The sequence below is a fragment of the Lissotriton helveticus genome, chromosome 5_1, assembly GCF_964261635.1.
Source record: "Lissotriton helveticus chromosome 5_1, aLisHel1.1, whole genome shotgun sequence".
In the NCBI taxonomy this organism is placed as follows: Eukaryota; Metazoa; Chordata; class Amphibia; order Caudata; family Salamandridae; genus Lissotriton; species Lissotriton helveticus.
The window spans coordinates 1973590724-1973607493 of record NC_136065.1 but is presented as its reverse complement, the minus strand read 5'-3'; the positions used below and the strand labels follow the sequence as shown (position 1 = coordinate 1973607493).

The 16770-nt window shown below is 42.6% G+C and overlaps 1 protein-coding gene across 2 annotated transcripts in view; it reads left to right on the top strand.

Annotated features, from left to right (window-relative positions):
- The window catches only part of PGAP3 (post-GPI attachment to proteins phospholipase 3), a 51938-nt gene extending 36159 nt beyond the window's left edge, over positions 1-15779 (top strand). For both annotated transcript variants that reach the window (XR_013595076.1, XM_078645659.1), the window contains exons 6-8: positions 4656-4792; positions 5404-5608; positions 9988-15779. Coding sequence is in view for 1 of the 2 variants with exons in the window: in XM_078645659.1 (XP_078501785.1) it covers positions 4656-4792; positions 5404-5608; positions 9988-10051 (406 nt within the window). In the remaining variant the exon portion in view is untranslated. The remainder of the gene's footprint in view (positions 1-4655; positions 4793-5403; positions 5609-9987) is intronic.
- Positions 15780-16770: the final 991 nt, after the last annotated feature.

The following is a 16770-nucleotide window of genomic DNA, read 5'->3' as shown; positions in this document are numbered from 1 at the left end:
TGGAGAATTACTAGACTGGGATGGTGTCTCTTTGCTAAATAAGAAGTATCCCTGCTTCTCGAGTCCCTTCCCAATAGTTATATTATCTGTCACCAACTTACACTCAAACTGATACTTTACCCCAGTGACATTACACACCACTTTCCAGATCATGTTCACATTCAAAATCAATGCTCAAACCATTTGTATATTCCTGCACTTGAATCTTCATTTTTTTAGCTGATTCTAAGCAGGTAGTTCAAAGAAACTCTACTCCCCGTTTGAATCCCTGTACCTTTCTCAATATTGCAATCTACACCGCTCCCTGTAGGCATTACATCATCTGCCCAACTTTTGTGTACAGCTTTCACGCCTATTCTGCACTTCTCTTTCTCGCCCTACATTACATTGACAGATAAACTTAATGTCTTATCAGTGCACACTTTTAACAAACTCTGCCTCGAAGTCATATGCACTTAAATTAGCTCTTTTTCTTCAGTCAGTGCTATACATCCAATGTGCTAATTCTAATTAAATCTTCACTGCCTTGCTGTTCTTTCTCATCAGGCACAGATTTTCCAGTGCATGCAACTAACAGCTAGCTAGTTTCCTGTCCAAATAAACAATATCTGCCCGCTGCTGTAGCTTGTTTACGCTTTGCACCCAAAGTAATAGATTTCTTCACATCTAGTTGAACTTGAACATTATTTCCTTGAAATATTATTTCCTTTATTTATTTATTTATTTATTTTTTAGAGTTTTATATAGCGCGAACTTGAACCGATTAGGTTATCAGAGTGCTTTACATAGCACCAGTTCCGTTACATGTTATCAAAGCACTTTACATAGAATCAGTTACGTTACATAAGGAACACATTTCTTTTTGTTCTAGTGAATAGGGTTATCTCTTCACACGGGGGAAGGGATACACCTGGCTATACTTAGGATTACATGCGTTATAAAACAGGTACAACAGAAAAAAATTGCAAATGTACAAGAGATAGTCACACAAGGAGAAGGTGCAAAAGGATAAACTCTAGGCATATACTAGTGATATCTCTATCTACTTAGGGAGGGGATACACATGGATATACTCTAAGAGTCACATAGGAATGTTAGAGAGCAAAGCGGACTCCTGCATAAACTAGTGATTAGAGTTATCTCTATATATATAGGGAAGGGGTAAAACTGGATATACTCTAAAAATCAAATAGGAATGGAAAAGAACAAAGCGGACTACTGCATGTTCAAGTGATTAGAGTTATCTCTATATACATAGGGAAGGGATACACATGGGATACACTCCTTTCATAACTGTCTCGAACTCTGCATTTCTTATCTGGCGCACCCCTAAAAGAATCACCCTGTTCTTTCTCTCCGTAATCTGCTCCCATGTTACCTTTCTTGCATCAGCCAACAAAGTTGCCACTTCTCTCTGTTTCTACTAGGTGATCAGCACTCTCAGTTGATCCCTCTGTTTTGCTGCACCTTGCGATTTGAACCGCAGTTAACACCAGATAGGGTTGCAGCCTGGTCCCATTCAACCGTATCTTTGCCTACCCCACTTTTCTGCGATTTTCTTCTATTTTCTGTTAAATGGAGTCCTAGTGTAATTTAATTGATAACAGAAATAACTGATGGAATAACAGCCTTATTATCTGACCATAGATGACATCCCATAAGAGTTACATAAATCCGATATATAACATGATGGTACAGATATTAGGGACAAGGTTTTCTACGTCCCTGTGAAGCGATGCCGGAGACTCCTCGTTGTCACTACCAGTACATGGTAGAGGAATTGAAATCTGGGCAGCAAAAAGATGTCCGGTGATAGTCTTTTATAACTAATATGTTGGCAGTCATTCTTATTGATCCAGTTGTTATACGTTAATGTATACGTTGGGGCTATTTGTCTATGTAAAACATGTCAGTTTTGTCCCTGGGATCCAGTGGAGTGTTCCAAATGCCCTAGCGGAGGCTTCCATCCCTATCAAGGTCTATGCATGTCACGGTGCCCTGTTCCATCTGGAAATGTTCTCAACGTTGATCGACTTACTAGGACAAGGGAAACTCCAGCAATATATTTAGCTTGCTTTGGAAATCCTTGGCAACAGTTAAGCTACCGAAGACTACTCGTTTAAGAGAAAATGAGCAAATGCAGCCTGTATTTACATTTGCACATAGCAATCAACAAATCTAAGTTCACTCTTGCGTAACATTGAGATTCTTGAACTCTTGTATTACAGCATCACTACTCCCACTTACTGCCTTCTGTGCTGGAAATGCACAATCTAAGGTGGATCCGTCCTGGTACATTTAGTGTTTTGGGGGAGGCATCTTGAATCCCCATGAAACAAATGCCTGTAATTAGAAAAAAAACAATTTGCCCCCACTCAACACTAGATGACAAAAACTATGTAGCACTTATGAATCTGTAGCACTACAGCTGCAAACTGATTTTTACCGGTAAGTAACATTTTTCCTGCTCCTGAGCCCTGTGAAGGATAGAAGTCATTTCCTGTCGGCGAAGAGGCTTACATGGTTTCAAAGCATGTGCACAAGTAACCTTTTAAATATATTAAAGTAGTTTACAGCAAGAAAAAATACATTTTAAAAGGTGCAATGTTGTGATTGCTGCTGGTGATCACCTCATTTACATCCACATCTGTCAGAACGCATGCGTGCACCAGTGGAACGCTGCTGGCACCATTTGCCTAAATTGTATTAACTAAAATAGTTGTAACTAGAAATAAAAATATTTAGTAAGTTTAATTTGGGAATAATTCTTCCCTGTGCACCTACTTCAAGTGGTTTTTGATCAGATTCATTATAGTGGAAGTATCTGGGATGTCATGTAACTGACAATAGCTTGCCATGCATTGTAAGTGTCAGTGCAGCCATTAATCTTCCGGGTGCACGGACAGCAGCAAGTGCTCCATATGTGTGCACAGAAAGTGGCATATGCTCCCAGGGTGGAGAGAAAATGGCACATGCTCCCTGGGGCCCAGAGAAACAGCAGCATTTTGTGCTGCAGTGGTGACTCCTCCGCTAAGGTGGAGGAGAGTCGCACCACTGCTCTGCAAGCATGTTAAAAAGGAAAACTAAAATGATGATAACCGATGTTGTTATTATTTTAATTTTCTGTTTTCTGCTTAGGGGCTGGGCTGGCCAGAGCAGTGAACAAGGGGAGGAGTGGTGAGCATGCACTAAAGTGCGCATGACGGTTTGGCCGGCCGTCTTGGGCGGGCAAACCGTCACGCACTCTTTGCATGTTCCCCACCAGCTGTATTGCACAGTTTGGGTGAAGAACATGACCAGTCTCCCACCCCCTCTCTGAGCACCGAACGACGGCGCTCAGAACAATGCGGATGATGCTGTAAGGCAGCTTCGTGATTGGGTAGGGGAGTCTGGGACCTATCTGCTCTCGAAGAGCCGAAGAGGACCTAGAGGCGCTGGCCCAGCCAGCCAGCAGGTAAGTGTTTTTTTTCTTTTTCTTTTCATTTACCCTCCCCTCGCCTGCCACCGCCGTTAAATAGCGGCCTCCACAGTTCCTCCCGGAGGCAGTCCCAGAGGCACACACAGACAAAAGCACATGCAACCTGGGAATGTACAGACAGCAGCACGCCCAGCCTGGTTGTTCTCTAACAGTGTCCTGTGCACATACACACAAAGATGCATTATAAAAGTGGTTTTAGATTACTCTGGGGATCTTGCGCAACTGCTATCTCTGCATGCAGACTCCAAGACTCCATGAACAAGGGAGCCTTCTTCCAGTTGCTGGCTCACTATTAATGCAAGACTGCATTTTAACAACAGTCACTTCCTACTATTTCCCTCTTCGGAGGAAATTTGCAAAACTGGGTCTTCATAGTGAAAGAAAGAAAGAAAGAAGATTGATTAGCCAGCGATGAAGTTCTTGTGAAATTGAAGTATGCTTGATGAAAGGGAAAGATTTTACTCCCTTTCTGAAATTGGTATAGTGATTTAAGTGATGATGCGCAGGACTGAATTGCAAAGTTGTGCACCATCTGTTGTGATAGTCTCCTAGTCAGTCGGCTTAGCAATGTGCTAAGTCATCAAGCCAGCTCCTAGCAGGCTCCTAAACTCTAGTACCAAGGGAACATTGGCATCCCATTGGAGTCCTAGATAGCAGGAGATGGCTCTTGATGGGACACCAAAGACCAAGGTACTCTGGACATTCGACTGGCTCGTTCCGAGAGCCAGAATCCAACCAAAATGATGTGATTTATCTAGAAAGGCCTATGAGGCAGATCCCTCTGTGCATTCAAATACATGTCCACCCTTACATGCCGTCGCTGCTCTTTACAAACTCCACTAGAGATGTGTTGTCCACAGGGGTGGGAGCGTGGTTTGGGGTGGGAGAGAGGCAGGCATCTCTGTATCCAAGCCTCAAGCTCATTAACCTCCCTCTGTTTATCACAGTTTCCACACTTGTCTTTTAAAAGAAACCTCCAGTAGTTTTCCTTTGGATGGTAGACACTAGATTGCTGGTAGATGGTTACTTGTCTAATCTGTGATGAGAACAACATTTTATCAGGTGGGAATTGGGATCCGTGATGATGGAACTGTGTTCAAAATTGACTCATTAATAAGCCTAAATAAATGTGGGCTGATGGACTGGACTTGACCTCTCGGAGTTTCCCATTTTATAGGACTCTTGGCCTGAAGCATCCCGCCTTCTCCAGTGCCTTCAGAGCAATCCTCATCATTCTGTTCGTCTGCCACGTGGCCTATCTATCCCTGAGAGGCTTCGACTATGGATACAACATGGCAGCTAATGTGGCCTTTGGTATGTGCACCTGCCAGTGGAATAATATACTGCCATCTATCAGAGCCTTATAGACTGCTGTTACTATGCATACTCTGTTTGCAGTGCAGTTCAGCTCCCTTCTGACTCCTGGATTTAAAAGCACTCTTTGGCTTGTCACCAGAATAGGTGTGGTGTGAGAGAAGCACTGCTTAGATACGTGTGCCCTTTGTTGCACATGGCAACCATAGCAATAGCACCATATCTTTTGGCAATGAATGATAATTTGATACAGATTATTTATGGGTAGTTTGAAGGCCCTAGTAGGGTAGATATGCCCCAAACTCTCCCTGTACCTCCAAAACCCCCACCCACTGGTGCTGGAGGTGGTGCTGTGCCAGGAATTCTAAGTGCACATGTCCACACAAAAAGTCCCAGTGTATATGGAGGTGTGCCCAGCGGAAGTACAAAAGGTGAAGTTGATGGCACAACTTTTCTTAGCTGACGCAGGTAATTTTTATCTTGGTAAACCTAAAGAATAGGTGGAACAGCAGCATTGAATGTGGGGTCAGGGCAGAATAGAGATGCTGGGAAGTGGGTCATGATGTGCAATCAGACTGTGTGAAAAACTGTCTTCTGTCTGACCTCTACAGGTATGGTGAACCTTTGCTGGTGGCTGGGCTGGTGTCTGCGTAACAAGCAGCGTCAGCCGTACCTGTGGAAGTGTGTGCTGGTTGTGCTGCTGCTCCAGGGACTGGCGCTACTGGAGCTGCTCGACTTCCCTCCCCTGTTCTGGGTCTTCGATGCGCATGCCATGTGGCACATCAGCACCATTCCACTGCACGTACTGTTCTACAGGTCAGCTTTATGTTCAATGTGCATGCTCTTATATGGTGTGAGCCCTTTGACCTTGTAGCCCACGCTGTTCTGTATTGTTAATGCAAATGTGCTTTTTTTTACTGCGAGTTCTCTGCACCTGATGCACATGCCCTACTACAAGTCTGCTTCAAGTACAAAACATATAGGTCCTCTGATGCACGTGGACCAAGTATAAACTCCTTGCCCTGCAGCAAGTGCTGTAGTGAAGGTGAGCTCCAGGCTGCATCCTAAGTGCTCATTCTCTTATTTGGGTAGAAGCGGTGGCTGGTGTTTGCGAGCATGATGGGCAGGGCCCCTCCATTTCTGAGAACTGAGGAGAAGAGGGCATGCAAGATGAGCCCCATACGCTGGCTGTTTCATATTAAAATAGGTTGGAGATTGTTTTTTTTTTGTGTGGGCATGCAACTGTGCAGACTCTAGCCCTTGTGCTCAAGCAAGGTCAGTAAAGTCAACTGTGGGCCCTGGCATTCTTTCAGTAATTTTAATTTTGTGTTCTCTCAGACACTGACGCCATGGCTCGGTGCAGAGTGAGCATAATGTATGAGGAGCATAGTCAGCAAATGGGGGGAGGTGGGGAGGCAGGAGGCATATACAAGGGTGGGACGTTTCCGGGGGCTGGCCATTGGGGGCAGCTGCTCCGCAATGGCGGAGGAGCGTTGCCCCACTGGCTCAGAGCCAGCAGCTGAAAAAGAAAACAATATTTTAATAACGTTTGATTTTTCAGCTGCTGGCTGTGAACCAGCGTGTGCAGGGAGGAGAAGGGCCGTGGATGGGGGGAGGAGGAGTGGCAGATGCACGTATGTCATTTTGGCCTGCTGTCTCTGGCCAGCCAAACTGATATGCGCATTTAGATTTCTACAACCTGGCTGAATTGCACAGCCTTGTTGGAGAAACAGCATGGATTCCCTGTGCCTGAGCGAGCATTGATCCTGCATACACGCATCATCCACCCCCCCATCTACGGCCCGGCTCCTCCCTGCAACGTAAAAAATATAAAGAAAACTTCATTTTTTTTGTTTTAACGAAGTCCATTTTCCTTTAAGGAAGGCGATCAGCATTATAAAAAAAAGATTGCTTTATATAAAAGCAATCGCAGACATGGTGGTCTGCTGACCCCAGCAGGCCACCATCCCCATGATTTTAGCGTTTCCTAGGGGGTTGCAAATTGCGATCTACTGTAGTGTAGTTCCTATATTCCCAACAGGCTCTGCGCATTGGAATAATAATATATCCAGTAGGACGTAGGACTTATGTCTACTAGGTCTCTATCGAAATAAATAAGACTTAATTGTGAGTGCCAGCTAGCTCAGAGGTCTCTAGAAATGTTCTCGAATTCACAAGAAGGGATTTAGTTTCTGACAACCGCGTAAACATGACAACTTTGTTTCCCAGGATAAAACTGATCTTCAGAGTCGTGGAAACAATAGATAGATATTTTACCCAGTCAATCGTGCATGCTTCGTTTCACCAGAGGTGGAGAGAAATAGATAGACGGGCGTTTTCAATAAAAGGTTTTATTGAACAGTCTTCTTTCTCAAGCATAAGAAATTAATGCTACAATCGTAAAACTGGTTGCAAAATATAATGCATACAGTAAAAAGAGTAGAATAAAATACTGTAAGAGCATTGTATGGTTCCTAAACCATAGATAAAATACGCCTACCCCAATGTAACTAACCTAAGCTTAGTACGAGGGAAGAAGTAAGTGAGGTGTATCATAAATTTTGTATTCTTCGCCAAGAATCTATCCAAGATTTCTCTTAGGGTCTAATCAGCTCCGTACCTTGGTTTAGAATGAAGACGGTCAATCTCAGGACTCGATTTCCCAACAACCCGCAAGGGTAGCTTGGAAACACTGGAGCTGGATTTCTCGGCATGAGAAAAGACAGCGTCTCTCTCAGTGCGTCTGCTGGAGGGTCGGCTTCCTTCGGCACTTGCTGTAGCAGGATGCGTCGGGCAAGTAGATAGTCGAACTGCTCCAAACCACTGTGTGTTTGCTATGGCAAGTGTGGGCATATTTATACCTTGAAGGTGCCGAGTTTGACGTAAAGGTGGACATAACGTCATCAAAGAGTCTCAGTTCTTTCAAAACTCCATGAGTTTATGGACAAGTCAATATTCGAACAAGGAGAAGTCCCTAGCTGCTTAAGCCGAGTTTTCCAAAAAAAAGTTGTGGATTTTCGGAACTAGTGGAAGTAGCCCTGTCGTATTTGGACTGTATGAGCTATGTCTAAATATGGTTATGAATTCTATGCCTATATAAGGTTATGGTGATTTATACCTATATAAGGGCATGAATCGGGAAAATTACAATAGGGTCCTAAAATACTATACAACACTACCTCATTAATATTAATGAGGTCGGCCGATTTGTGACTCACTAGGAATCTGTATATGAACCTCATGGAGATTCATACATTGGAAATTGCGATTACCTAATTGCGATTTACTGAGAATTGCAGTTGGGTGATCGCAATTTCCACATTTGATACGTGGCCCAATATGTTTTTGATTAGACCTGCATGATGCGCTTATGCGCACTGATTTCTTTTTTTGTAAGAATACCTGACTTAGTGTACCCCAGTATTGACTAACTGCTCCAAGAAGCCTCAGGGCCCAATTTCTTAGTAGCAGAGCGATCATTTTCTCTGATCTGACTTGCCATCTCAAGCTTTTGAATTTGTATGCAAATTGTGTACCAAAATGTTCATAGAGGGGAGTCCTCACCACTTCCATCACCTCTTGTATCTGTCAGTCTTGCTCGCAACCTGACATTTGGTAACGCATTTTACGCCCCAGCACTTTCAAGTCACCAACTGCCACTGGTGGGTGGCAAGTTCCCAGCCCTGCTCCATGTGCTCTTCTACTGGCAGCTTCTATTCTCCCTTTGTGCATGTTCTTGCAAAGATCTGGCCCTTTTTTCAAGAGCACACACACACTTCTACAGTTGACATGCCCCTATGCACATTTTCTTCATTGGCTAGGAACTGCGTTCCTATTGCACTTCCACAGATAAATGTCTTGCACAGATTGCACATACTCCTTTGCATGTGAATCGTGGAGTAGCCTGACTGCACATGCCCTTTGTGTAAACTCATGCCCTGCTGCAGGCAGTTTTCTACAGTACAATTGAGGTTGATTATGTGTGTACTTTAGTTCTGGCAACCTCCAGGGTTTTTATAACCAGCATTTACAATGCAATATTCTCGCAATTGTGAGATTTTGAGCCATTGGCATTGTAAATGGCAGCGCCTTTTATAATATTAAAAGGCATTGTCATTTACAATACCAATAGGTCAAACTTTGGCAAAAGCAAGTCCTATTGTATTGTAGAACACAGTGTCTGTTAAACGGGTGCTGCGTTCACCAATAAAGTAAAAAAGAAAATAATGAAATTGGGCGTGGTGTCCCTAAAGCGGGTGCCGCACTCAGCATGCAGATTTATATTTTTTAAAAAGGTGAAAGAATGTCACTATTGTGCTATGGGGGTAAGGGCACCCACTCTTATAGTGGCCTAGCGCTCTATACGAAAAGCGGCTGCCATTGTCCTGTGTGGACGTGCTGAAAATACAAAATACATTTCAATAAATTGGCTCAGTGGAAGCTACTAATTGAGCATCCTCCGGTTCTCTCTTTGACTGTCTATAGATATGTGCTTCAATATCAGATTTCCCATCCTCAGTCAATTGTTTTTCTTCAGAGTCTCTTCTCTTGTCTCGGAGATAAAACAATTGGTGCTCCTCGTAGTGATAAAACAGATCTCATTTGCGAGGTAAGACTAGGATTTCTTTTCTGAGTTCTATGAAAATGTGAGGTCCGATTACTGTACTACTCTTCAAGCAGTGTATCTCTTGTCCGTAATAGATCTTCAGGATGCTCTGTGTAACCTGTGCAGACCAGTCTTGATCACGTAGCCTTAGCCTTGGACTCTCTTCAACAAGGGATTTCTGATGACTGAACAAGTCATCTGTAAGCCCCTTTAGAACATCCTGCTCATGGGGCAACCCTTGGATCATCATTTAGTAAAAAGAACCCCCTCTGAAGTGGGTCAGAAGCTTGTGTCTTCTGTAGTTAGGCTATTCAGTTTCTATCCATAAGAGAAGGGAAAAGGACTTAGGATGCAGACCCACCTGCACTAAATGTTTTAATCTGCATCAGGCCAGTGTTCTCATGTTGCTTTTTGTTGTTCTCTCCTGCACCTTTTTGTTATCCTCCTATATCATTCTTACTCTCATCCCCTTTATTTCTTCCGTAATATTTTTTCTCTCGTTACATCGTTGCCTATGTGCACGTTTTGCTTACTTCCATTCATATTTTGTGTACAGTTTTATGGTTTTATGTGTACTTCTGTCTTCTAGCTTCCTGGTGGATGACAGTCTATACCTTTTGAAGATAAACTCGGATGTTATCAAGTTGGACTGAAACAGCCAGGATGCCGGGGAGGTTGCCAACGTGGTCGCGGTTGGGAATGCAGGCGATGCCTTATGCCAGCATGGCATGATTCTATGCTCTGGGCTGGAATCTACAGTCATCCCAGTGACTGCGTCGGCAGGAAGCATTACTCCGAACGGCACTTAAAGACTGTCACCTTGGCCTGTATTGCTGCTCTGGAATATGTTGAAAGCTGTGCCGCGGCCATGTTGCCATACTCATGTCCTATCTGTGAGTATGGGAGGCAAGGCATTTGTCCACGTTGGCTGCTATGGGGATGAATGGCATCAGTGCCCTTGTCCACCCAGGTATGCTGGCTACTCTGTGATTCAATGGAGGCAGTGCTTGTGTGCTGGTTAATATGTTGATGGCTCTGTGACTGAATGGAGGCAGTGACCTTGTGATCCTTGGTATGATACCTGCTCTGTGGATAAATGGTGGACCTGAATGTGTCCACATTGACTTCATTGGTTGACAGGAAGGCAGGGGATTTGTCCTTGCTAGAGGCTTTAAAATAAATGAGGCTTTGCACTTCTCCTCATGTTGCCCTCTGAGATTGAATGAAGGATGTTCCCTTGTCAAGGTTAGTATATTTATTCCTTCTGGTTTCAACCGCATCTTAAGCGTTGTCCATTGTTGACTGCTTTTCCAGTTCTAGCGTGATTCAAATCTTGTCTATAATTGGTACATTGACTTTGTGAGATTGAAGGAAGGCAGTACCCTCGTCCAAATTGATAGACTGTTTGCTGGGAAGTTGAATGGGTGTCTGTGTTCTTGTTCATGGTGGTATGTTGGTTGTTTTGCAGTTAAATAGAAGCAAACTCCATAATTTACTGCTTTCTGTTTTTGTGACAGGAAGGGTTTGTATTCAGCATGTCCTTTTTGCAGCTTTGGGATGAGTTTATTTAAGCTGTGTGGTTGAACTTAGGCAAATTCCTTGCCTATGTTGAAGTGTTGTTTAAATATGGACAGGGCTTTTCATTATTTTCTCGATTTCAGTGGAAGACAAAGTAGATGCCTTGTTTGAAATGTTAGCTGCTTGTGGACAACTGGGCAGAGAGCCCTTGTCTGTTGGCTGTGATGAATTAAAGAGAAGACAATGCCTTGTGCGTGGTCTGATTTGTGGTAAAATAGAAGCAGTATTCTTGCCCATGCTGGGCAAAGTGGTGTATTGACTGGTTTGAGGTTCAGCTGAGGCAGTACTCTTGTGCACTGAGTGCACTTTTCTATATTAGTGTTTGCTGCTTTTACATTAACTCCAAATATTGCCCTTGTCCATGAGGTTAAGTTAAGTTAGTGCCATTGATTCCCTTGGTGTGTTGACTGCTTTGCGGTTGAACCAATGGAGTGGGCTGCTTTAGGGTTGAATGGAGACAGTTCTGTTGTCCACACTGGTGTGCAGACAGATTTTGGCTTGAATGTCCACACTGGTGTGCAGACAGATTTTGGCTTGAATGTAAGTAGGGTCTTCGTCCATCTTGCCTTTGGGCTACCTATGGATTCAATAGACCTGTTGCCACACATGGCACGTTATCATGGTTTGGGCATTACTCTGAAGAGTTTACCTTTCTTGGGTGAAGAGGTGAGGGCTATGGTTGCACTTTAAGCTTACTATATTATTCCATGATGTATTTTATGTATAAATGAATGTTTATTTTGTACAGAGCTCACTTCATGTTTATGGAATGGAATACCTAGTACTGCCCTGAAGAATTGATGGGGTATCGACGGTCTAGTAGGATTTAAACCCACTAGAGTTGCCATTTCTTTAGCATGTGGTACAGGCATTGCAGTAGCACTATAGTTTCTCTTTAACAACATGGCCAACCTTGTGGCTGTAAGTGCTATTTCCTTCCGTTGGCAAAAGATGCAGACAATCAATTAGAGCTACAAGAGATTATTTGTGGTCCGGATGAGATCCTTGCAGAATAATGGTTGAATTGAAATCTTTCCATTTGGCAGAGACGCCCTACTTCTTATCCTATTCTAAGCCAGTTAACTCTCAGTTTGATTGCTATTATTTTTAAAATGTGTTATTTTTACACTGGGTATTGGTTGTTGTGAATTAAACCCACATTTATGAACATTTTAAGAACATTTAGTTTTGGTTTCATCATACTGCTCTACATAGTGGCATCGAACTAACTGAGCTCCAGGGATCTCCGTGAGGCTTGATCTACCCAAAAGGGAGGGCATCTGTGCATGTGATAATCATGAGCCTTCAAACAACTGTGTGAGATGCTGGTCAGGAAATATCCTGCAATGGCATCTGCTGCAGTCCCTTTTGGGCTGTTGCCAGCAAGATCCTAAGACTGGGTCAGACACTCCCTGAAGGACAACGAACTCAGTCTTTCATCCCTGGCTAGAATCCACTCTGCAAAGAGTAAAAATTTGGCCTAGTTCCGAGGCTTCAGGTGTTTTTATATGGACTATTGATTTACAGTAGCGCATATATAAAGATAACGCACCAAAGAGTAAGGTTTATTTGGGGAGTATAGATTATTAATAAAAATCACACCAATTATAGGAAGCATTAACTAAGGTCTATAAGAATAAAATTTAAAAGATACCTAGCAATTATCCTCTCAATAAGCTGCAAAATCAGTGGGGAGCAAGTTTAAAAGATCCTTCTTTCTGCCTGCATAGCCATTGGAGGGAGATCTTACAGAGAGCATGACCTTCTTTTTTTACTGTGTTCCTAGGTTCGAGGTAATCAAATGGATCAACTGCAAGTAAACACAGAGGACCTAATTACGAGTTTAGCTATTACCCCTGATAAATAACAATACCACAGGGTACGCTGTTTATTTGGTGCGATAAATAACACCTAATATGAGTTTATGGGGAATAACATGTGGATTTTGGTTTTTAACATACCAAATCTGCATCATACAGTAAAAAATGTATGTTTTCCCCTGATAAATTTTGCAGGTTTGACTTGCCGAAATTGAACGAATGTCTGGATTTTAACTTATCCGATAATTATCACATGCGTTACATAAAACCAAACTTGTAATTCCTTCCTGTGGTTAAACCCCTGTTTACGCATGGGATGGAATTTATCAAGCCACTCGTAATTAGGCCCAGTGTGATTTGTACTTTGGAAAAATCTATCCTGATGAACTGTTGTCAGTTCTCCAGTTCACTAATATACACACCTCCGGGTTCGCATCCATCCTAAACAACCAGCGAATCCCCTCCACGGTTTGTTAGTTTTTCTGCACTTGGGCTAGCTTCTGCATTTGTCCGGTTTCTTCTTTATTTGGGCATTAGTTGTATGCTTGTGCTGCATGTCCCCGGTTTTGAACTCGTTTTCCCAGGGTTCGAACTGCTAACTGTTACATTCTTTAAGTAACAGGGCTGTCTCCTTGTGCCGCGGGTAATCACATTATAACTGATTAATACTGAGACTGTAGCTGCTGCCATGCCTGCTCTACCCTGCTGCTGTTGATGGAAAACTATTGCCCATCTGTGTATCTGCCATCGACTTTCCTTAAGTTTTAATGGCACATGACTGCTTCCTCTGGTCTAACAAAAAAAAAGTGAAGGTATGAGCTTGAATGAGATTCTACAAGTCTTGAAATGTTGGTGAGATTGTCTGAAAGGTATCAATGGGTATTGTGGTATGAAGAGAAGACGACTGTGCTTAGCTGAAAAAAAAATGTGCAAGGCTTTGTTTGGAAGATGTTGTAGGTTTCAATGCAGAGAAATGGAATGTTTAGCAATATCTTTGGAGTGACTTGCCGAACCCATGGACATTTTGGTGTTTCAGTCTAGTTCATACATGTGACTCCAGCACAATACTGAAAGGATAATCTTCCAGAGAACTGAGTGCCAGCCTCTCCTTCCCGGTGTCCCTGAAGTAAGTCAAAGATTAACTCACCCGGTCTATCCTTCTAAAAGAGATTGTCTCTTATTCGCTGAAAACACCCAATGTTCTCACCTGCTCCTTCTTGACATGTGGGGCCTATCCTTTGGCAGAGAGCTGATAACTTGCTAAATGTTCTGGATAAATTGTATTGAGGGGTAGATCTTTCCGGTAACAATATCCGGGTATTCCCCTGCCGGCCACAAGATGATAGTAAAGATTTTGGTTTCGCCTTGCAACCTAATGCAATTTATAGGGAGAACAACGTTTTTGTGTGTGCTTTCATCGGTACATTCCTTTCACATCCTTGTATTTAATTCACAGCACATCCGCAAGGGCAACAGATTTTGTAACGGGGCCATCCATTCAGTATATCTGGACATTTTGGCTTTTTGACAAGTAAATGTCTGGGACCATTTGCGACATTCCTTTAAAGTCGGAGGATGTAAAAGTTGTTCTTTGTTTTGAGTGAATAGTTACAAAGATAAAAAAGAAAATAATTTTTCTCCAAAATGTCTAGCTGGGTGTATATATATTTCAACGCATTACTTCCAATGACAACATTTTGAAAGATGCGTTCTGTTTGTAAAATGAATGCCCATGTCCAAAGAATGTCCGATTGGGGTAACTCTGATAAAGAGAAATGCACTTTAATTTCCCGCAAACTATCCTGTGCCTTTTTTGAAGGTGCTGTACTCTGTTTCAGGACCGATTCTTTATTTTTTTATTTTTATGCATACACACTTTACCTTTAGCATGGACATTGTACTTTGGGGTACTTTCAATGGGAGACCCTTAATTAGCCACTGTTGTGCTTAACAGTGTTGTTGGCATCTTGGATTCCTGTACCCACAGAAACAAAAATCTAACCTTTATTTCTTTGTGTGGATGTACCTGGTAAAAACATGTCACACTTATCATGCCAATGAAGTGCTGTGCATAATGGGGACATCAGCTGACTCCTTCCCCTCCTGATTTGTTTGGCATGTTGTTGGTTGCGTGCAGGAGGTAGGTTGTACTTGATGTGTTTCCAAACATGGTTAACATTCATTTTAATGATGCCAAGAACGACTGATGCATTCTGTACATTGTTTCCATGTCTTATTGCCAAATAATGCCATGCTAGCAGAGTAGTAGATGTTAAGGACACCCTGCTGGTCTCCAAAAAAACGACTACACCCTCCCCTGCAGTGCGGGTTGGTAAATCTATCTCACGGAGGCATTGTTCGCAGGAGGTCTAACAGAAGGGGGAGGGAGTAGCAATGTGCCTGTTCATGCCTTCTGTAAGTTATGACATAACTGTTGTTGTCACTGTTTATTTATTCAGAGTTGTTGTTTTGCTTGCAGTGAAATAAGATGCTCAACAAGGCTGCTAACCCAATAACAACTTTATTAGTAGAGTAGTCAAAGACGGCAGTACCTACTACTGGACGGTGAAAATTTTAAGTACATTTGAAAAAATACTCCCACATCCCCAGTCCGTGTAGCTTCTCTCTGCTCTACTGTCCCACAGAGCATGGGCAGTTTTTGAATAGCACTTTTCAAACCTCCCTTTCATGGTGACCTTGTCTCCTCCACGCAAGGCTTATTCTCCCCAGAGTGCATTGGTGTACCCTCGCCTAGCTGTAGCGGGTTGCGCATGTTTTATCTGCATTTTGCCTTTATTACTCTCACATTGTATTTATATCCAGCTTGGGCTGTGTATGGTGTGGGACTTGAAGTTTTGTGTGATGGGAAGAGGGGTTATGCTCCTATATCTGATTTTTGTGACAATGCTGTTTTTCTTTTATCAATTGTATTCCACCCACGTTGCCTACTTTCAGTGCAATAAAGTATTTTTGTGGTGAAAGATTTCCATTGTGTGCTTGTTTTTCTCACTCTTCATGCACGGCACTGCTTGATGTATTAAGAGACTGACTACTTTTTTCACTTGAATAGGATGTTGGTTTATGAATACCATGTACCTATTTTAAGTTCTTATGCATCATAAGGGATGATCTTCAGTGGTACTTTAAGGGTGTACGTTGGTTTCCTAGAGGGATAGAAATCTGTCGTGCAAATGTTCCTCAGTGTCCCGCCCCAAGAAAGGAACTGTTTGTTTCCAATTTAAATCAGAACATATTTCTATTTTGGTTTTTTATGATTATATGTTTTCCTCTCTTATCCAGGACAAATAGTCTTTTGTAAACGCCTTCATGTATGTCACCCATATATAAAAATAGTTGTGCACATGCTGCTTTTGTGCCGATAGTCCTCTACCCCCCCATCTCATTTTGAGTATAGACTGCGGTTTCTAAGTATGTTTAACATATTTATGCATAGGTAGAATTGTACTCGTATTGGACATTGTCATATAATAAAAATTGTTTATAAATAACGTTCTGCAGGTATGTTTTCATACTTGCTAAAATGTCAGATTTTTTTAAGCAGACTGACCGTTGTTGCAAAGATCTACTTCTATTGGCAACACCAGTGCTCCCTACTTGCCGATAGTAAAACTTGCTGGAGTCCTGTTTTGTGGTGACGTGACCTCTTACAGTCTGACGTGGAATAAAGTGTAACCTGTGACCTTCCTGTGGAGCATTTTAGGCAGTTTATTCATAAAAAGGCCATACAACTCCTGATCGAATTAGAAGCAGCCTAGCTTTCATCTGATCTGTAGGCATGTAGACTGCCTTACTGGTTTGTTCTTAAATCCACCCAGATGCCTGTCTTTCAACAGTGCATAGTTTCAAGTTAACCTTCTTCAGTAATTTCTTCACAAAGCACGCAAATGACCTTATCTTATGCAAAAAGTACTACCCAGGTAGTTAATTTTTTAGGTCGAGCCTGGGCATGCTCT